Source organism: Arachis duranensis, chromosome 4, assembly GCF_000817695.3.
Source record: "Arachis duranensis cultivar V14167 chromosome 4, aradu.V14167.gnm2.J7QH, whole genome shotgun sequence".
Taxonomy (NCBI): Eukaryota; Viridiplantae; Streptophyta; class Magnoliopsida; order Fabales; family Fabaceae; genus Arachis; species Arachis duranensis.
The window spans coordinates 20,490,424-20,497,469 of record NC_029775.3 but is presented as its reverse complement, the minus strand read 5'-3'; the positions used below and the strand labels follow the sequence as shown (position 1 = coordinate 20,497,469).

General features: G+C 33.8%; 1 protein-coding gene across 1 annotated transcript in view; it reads left to right on the top strand.

Annotated features, from left to right (window-relative positions):
• Positions 1-3,467: 3,467 nt before the first annotated feature.
• Positions 3,468-7,046, top strand: part of LOC107483711 (allantoate deiminase 2) — a gene marked incomplete at its 5' end in the record, with an annotated part of 4,255 nt that continues 676 nt past the window's right edge. Inside the window, 10 exon segments of the mRNA XM_016104322.3 lie at positions 3,468-3,599; positions 4,459-4,550; positions 5,075-5,178; positions 5,251-5,335; positions 5,431-5,547; positions 5,837-5,946; positions 6,034-6,139; positions 6,237-6,323; positions 6,572-6,814; positions 6,903-7,028. Coding sequence (XP_015959808.1) covers positions 3,468-3,599; positions 4,459-4,550; positions 5,075-5,178; positions 5,251-5,335; positions 5,431-5,547; positions 5,837-5,946; positions 6,034-6,139; positions 6,237-6,323; positions 6,572-6,814; positions 6,903-7,028 — 1,202 coding nt within the window.

Here is a 7,046-nt window from a genome sequence, read left to right as displayed (position 1 = left end):
CTTCATTATTCAGTATCCAACAATTTTTAGGCATTGAAGTTCTTGATAGTGATGAGTTGAGGATTATACCTGCAGGTGTGGTTACTTAAGTAAACTTCATTAAAGGTGAATCTTGAATTTTGTGGCTGCTAAGTATAGCAATGAGCTGTTGTATCTTATTTTGATCCAGATTCAATGAGGAACTTGCTTCTAAGATCGATGCTACATGGTGAATTGAAGCTTTTGTGCCGCGACCTCTTCCATATGTGGGAGGAAACCCATGAATTTTATAATATTTTTTTATTGCGTGACCAAAAAGACCACAATGAGAATACATTTGCTTGTCTCTTCTCTGTCGTCCTCTACCTTTGTCATGGAATTGTTGTTGTTGAGGTTGACTCTTGGTCAAAACAGTAATCTGATTTAGGAGCGTGTTAATACCAATGGATCAAGGCTTCTCCTCTTGTACCACACAAGGGAGAAGACCTTGTTTATGATTGGTGTAACACCCTAACTATTAAAATGTCACGCTTCCGGCTGCGCCACTCTGATAGGTCGGATATTACGACGACTCTTAAAATATTTAATACTAAAATATGAGTCTGTTTAAACTTAACACGTATTTTTCAAAACATGCATCCATACTTTCAATACAGATTACAACACACGCACGCACGCACGTACGCACATTGTTGATTTTACAAGCATTACATAACCAAATTTCTATTCCTCTTATAAAAACTTGTAAGGATGAAGGTGAGGAAAAAAATAACTAATACCACACAAAACATCTTTTAAACAGAAGAGGAATATATAAGATTTCTATCTTTAAAATACCTTTCGATTTCAATTTGTAAATTATTTTCATTCAAATGCTAATTTAATAGAAATTAGAGATAAGTAAATTAATTCTCTTTTATTTATAAAATAAGATTAAAAATCCAGATATTAAAAATTAAGACATATAAAAATATTTATTATTTTTCAATTACAAAAACTCTAAATTATAAATGAGAATTACTCTTCTTGCATACGAAAATCTCTAAAAATTATAATCGTAATTAAATATAATAGATTATAAATAATTTATCAATAACTTTTCAGAATCCGGAGTCTTACAACTGATAGGGGTTCCATAAGAAAGATTTGGAAAAAAAATTCATCAAATCCCATGATAAAACAGTGTACATATTCTGATAAAAAAAAATCTTGCATTAGGCGTGCATCGCCATAATTGCACTACACTGGATAATATGAACCAAGTTCTTTCCATAACACTTTGATTCTTGTAAAGTATTGGGAATCAATCATGGCACCTTAGTTCAGATTCATAAATTCTCTCGAGTTCAAATATTCGAGGTCCATTGCCATGCTCAAATCTATATCTTTAATATCGTTCCACAATTTTTCTACGGAATCGGCATATACAAGTGAAGTTGTAATTTTTTTTGGAATCTGAATTGAGGATTCAAGTACTTATAATGTCATTTATATACTGTCAATTTTTGAATTGTTCGATATCTACTACTGGTCAAGTTGTGGAATTGTACCATTGATGACTCCTAACTTTTTCTTTGCATTGAGTGCCTTTTTTATGGCTCGACTACATGGATGGTAATTTTTTTTAGTGAGCTGCTAAGTTATCAAGATCAAGCTAGGTTGATCTGTTGTTAAAAGTGCAAACGGATCAACCATTGATGAGGATCGATGAATCTTGAAAAGATTGAAGAAGATTCAAATTTTTTTTTTAGATTTCACTAATCGAAACTTCTTTCTATTAATAGAAAAAAGTAAAGCAACAATGTGAAGCAAGTTCTCATTAAACTCTTTGTTTGAGCTCATGAGAAGAGGAAAAAATGGAAGATGAGAAAATTGTGCTAGAAAAAAACGGAGATTACGAAAACATAAATATTTGGAGGAGAATTTGTTAGTAGCACTCTAACAAAATTAATTAACTTTCAACTACTTTAAAGAAATTGGAACTAAACTAACTAATTTATTACATGATAAATATTATATCTATAAGTTTTACAGAAAAATATAAAACCTGTATATGCTAGTACCACAATTTATGAGGAAACAATAAGAATAAATCGTTGAAAATTAAATCTTTTTGTTTCATGCTTTTTAATTAGTAAAGAAATTAAAAACTATTTCATTCACCATGATTATTTACGGCATAATGACCATTGAAATATGAAACCAACAATATACCAACGATTTATATACAGGGAGAGCATAATAATATTTTAGTTAACTATTTGTCTTAACCAAAACATGTATGTATATTGTATACTATATGAAAATAGTAATTTAATAGAAAATTACAGTTTTTTATGTAAGGGGAAAATAATAAAAGGTTAATATTTATTTATTTTCCCCTCCCCCAAATATTTTCATGAAATTAGCTTATAATAGTGATTAGCTTATAATTGAAGTTATATTCGTGGATCTTCTTTTTTGTTTGTATATATGTATTATATAGTAACACAGAATTAATTTATATTTGTATAAGTAGTATAAAGATTAATTGACGATGATTCTTTTTAAAAGACTGAAGCAATGAAATTCAATCCTATGATGTGGGAAAAAAATTGGACAAACTGATGTATTTTAAATTGACAATTATTTTGAAATTGTGGAATATTTTTAGAACAAAAGAATAGTAATTTACTAATAAATAATGTAAGATAATAAAACAAAAAAAATTAAGAAAGAAAAATAGACGTGTAAGACAAAATAGTTTAACTAAAATAGTATGTGTCGTGGGAGTAATAATATTTATTTTTTAATTAGAGATATAATTTTTCGTTAACATTATTGAAATTAGACCAATCAAAAAGAGTTTGGGATAGATATAAAGAAATGAGGAGAAGGATAGCGCACGTAACTTAAGCAACACTTATATGATAGAAACACAGCGAACTAACTATGTATCACTGTTCGCTACTCCTTGATTTGCCTTGCAATGATAATAATGCAAAATAATTTCGATACATAGAATGTAGGGTTTTCTTCTCTTTTTTACCACCACACACACACAGGCTCAACTAAAACTGGGTGCAAGATTGCAAGTAGTTATATGTAGTAGAGTTGGGGGTAGAAAGAAAGAAAAGAAAGAAAGAAACATGAGGGAAAATGCAGCAGCGCCACTTGTGTAGGGTCCACAGACGCAGTGAAAAGAGAGGGCACTCATCCCGCTCGTGCATGTCACGGGTTTCTGTTTTTATAGCCGCCACCAATTAATCAGTAATCACCACAAGATTCCGGATCCATTATTATTCCCTTTGTTTATTCAGATTCACAAGTTCCTCTTTCTCTCAATCAAGCTTTGCTTTTGCATCTTCTTTTCTTTTATTTGGTCCACCCAAGAAACAAAAACTCAAAGGGACGATAATCCTCTCCAGAAGCCAAAAGCCACCACTACCATATACTTATCACTATGAGTTCTTCCACCGCTGCTTCCTTTCATAAATGTTTCAAGCCTAACCACCACCACCACCACCACCACCACCACCACCATCAACATCACGCGTTCACGTTCACTTTTCTTCACTCTTGTTTCTTCTTCTTCTTTCTCTTGTCAGCTCCTCCTCCTGCATGCGCTTCAACGTTTTCTGGTAAATATTATTATTCCTTCTCTTGTTTATTTTTTCATTTTTCTATAATTCATTAACACGAATGAATAAATGAAAACATAAAGAGATGGTGAAGTTTTGGTTCTTGGATGAAAAGACACCTTTTTAAGATCCAAGTAATTTTTTTCTTCTTTTCGCCAAAGTGTTACAAGTTAGAAGGTAGAACAAGATCTCTTTTTTCGGTCTCAGATTCCGATGTAATTAACGTGAGAGTATGAGAGCAAAGCATAAAGCATAAACCGGAATAAACGCCACCTCAGCGTTGTTTCACGGTTGAGTTTGTCACTTTTCTTTTCTGGTGGCGTCACGTTTAATTAAATCTGAGCTAGCAAACACAAACAAGAAAGAAAATTATTATGTGAAGAGAGGAGGGGAAGATCAAAGAAATTGAAGAACATGAGTCACTCTAGTCTCTATATGAGTAATCAGCAATCCAACTAAAATATTATCACAACCAGTGTTGGTAATGTTAAGAGTTTTAACCACAGTACCGACTTGGGCTGTTCGAGCGGTCACTCATCGAATTAAGTAAGGGCCGGGTGTTCGAATCCACCTTGTGTATGGAGTAATCCATTGGCAACCCTTAAGTGGAGTTTAGATTTGCGGTGAATTAGTCTTTGACCTGTTAGGCTGAGAGATGTAATGAGAAACCAAAAAGACAAAAGCTAGTTCTAGAAGATTCTGGATATTTCTTGTTCAGAACATCTTTTATTTTTTATTCAAAAGAGGAGAAAATTAAACAGGAAGCACAAAATTGTGTTTCTTTGTTCTTTTTTCTCCCCGTTATGGCTGTGAACTGCTTGGACATGCTAAGTATACTTTTACTTGAAATGATTATTAGGTAATGAAACTGGAGATTTAGAAAAACAAGGTGATTTGTTTCCACAGATTCTACGAGATGAGGCAGTGGGGAGACTCTATCAGCTTGGAAAGGTACATAATTCTCTCTCATAATTTTCCAAGAAAATTTTCTACTCAACTTATAATGCAAGAGGTGAGTATCTGTTCTTCACTGCAATGCTTCAGTCCAAAAGCCATGCAATAAAATGCATCATTGGATAACTACTTACAATCACTGGAGTCTGCATATATCTTTTTGGACTAATAAACATGTTTGGATGTCTGTTTGGAACTCCAAAACCATGGTTTCAGCAAGAGGCTAACCATGCTAACTTCAATTTCTATCTGTATCAAAGCATAACATTGTCATAAACCTGCCGCGTTCCACAATCTAAATAAAAGGGGTTTTGTTTTGTCATGCACTTCAATGAATTTGAGATCTATCTTGACCTGCAAAATTAATTACTTTTTTCTGTTCTCTTTTATCTGTTATTGCCACAAGATATATTTATGATTTATCTAACAATGTACTAAACAGTGATGGTGACTTGACAGATAAAAGGGATACTGTGAAATGGCTTATTCTTGAATATCTAATGTTATTGTTGGATGAACAGGTGAGTGATGGTAATGGCTATCTGGAGAGAACATTCTTGAGTCCTGCATCTATGAGAGCAATCAACGTTATCCGCGAGTGGATGGAGGACGCTGGTTTGAGAACGTTAGCATTCTAACTTCCTCAAATCTGAATAGCTTTTCTGAGAGCTTCACTGATGCTTATGCTTTATTCCAGTTGGGTGGACCAAATGGGAAACGTACACGGCCGAGTTGAAGGTGCGAATCCAAATGCCGAGGCCTTATTGATTGGATCTCACATGGTGAGGAATCTATATCCACAAAAATAATTTCAAATTAAGTTGAACTCTTCCTTTGAAAGCTGATGTATAATGTTGTTGATGCTTATTTTGTGTAGGATACTGTTGTGGATGCTGGCATGTTTGATGGATCACTAGGAATAGTATCAGCAATATCTGCACTAAAGGCTTTGAAAGTCAATGGAAAGCTGGAAAAGCTAAAGCGCCCTGTTGAGGTCAGATAAGTTACTGATATCATATAAGACTTTGATTGATTAAATTATGTTATCAACATAGAATTGATTTTTAAAGTAAAAGTGATTTATGTTTGGTAGTTCCACTAACCGTAATTTGTTTACTACATTAAGTACAACACAATAGTGCTAGTTTGTGTTCTTCTCATTGGTTTATTTTCTTGATAATAATGATGAGCATTGGAAAAAAGAGATTGTGAAATAAATGTACATATAAATTTCTGTGCTATGGGACTATTTTTTTGATGATCTGTTATTCCTGTCCTAACAGGTGATTGCATTTTGTGATGAAGAAGGAGTGAGGTTTCAAACTACTTTCTTGGGTAGTGGCGCTATAGCCGGCATTTTACCTGCTACAACATTGGAGATATCTGATAAGAGGTATCATTTCGGAAACTTCTGACTATAGCTATACTAAAATTTCCTTATAATCAGTACCATTTCATTTACTAGTGGAAACTTTTCCAGGGATGCAATGATAAAAGATGTTCTCAAGGAGAATTCTATAGAAATTACAGAGGAAAGTTTGTTACAGCTCAAGTATGATCCAAAATCTGTTTGGGGCTATGTTGAGGTATATAACAAACATTTGCACTCTTCAGCTATGTAGAACGTTTCAGAGATATGGCTACTGGAAAATTGACAATTTTATTGGTTTTTAAATGCTGCAGATTCACATTGAACAGGGGCCTGTGCTAGAACAGAAGGGTTTTCCACTTGGTGTGGTTAAAGGCATAGCTGGCCAGACCAGATTGAAGGTAACCAATAGGAATTCCGCCTGGATTTTTGTCTCAAATCTGTTCACTAGAAAAGTATTACTCTCTCTGTACCTTTTATCTGGTATCTGTGAAAATTTGGTAAGTTCTCGGATCAGTGGATCAAATTTTTAGTGACAGTTAAAAGGGAACGAAGGGAGTGTAATACAAGATTAATGTTGGTCAGTTTTACTTGTAGTTGCTGTATATCACTACATATATGTTGATGTAAGAAATAACAAACTTTGCAGGTTACTGTTAGAGGATCACAGGGTCATGCCGGGACTGTACCGATGTCCATGCGCCAAGATCCTATGGCTGCTGCTGCTGAATTAATAGTAGTTATGGAAAACCTCTGCAAGAACCCAGAAGAATTCCTTTCTTATGATGATCATTGCAGTGATTCTACGGTGAAATCACTTTCGAGTTCACTTGTTTGTACAGTTGGAGAGATATCAACATGGCCGAGTGCTAGTAATGTCATTCCAGGCCAGGTAAGAGACTTGAATATCTCAGTTATTCTTCCTTCTCTGCTTGTTTTTCAGATTCAATACTCATGATTACTATACTGATTTCTTGCAGGTTACATATACTGTGGACATTCGAGCAATTGATGACCTTGGACGCGAGGCTGTTATCTATGATTTATCAAAAAGAATGTATCAAATATGCGATAAGCGCTCCGTTTCCTGCAATATTGAACATAAGGTACAGTTCTTTTAGTTT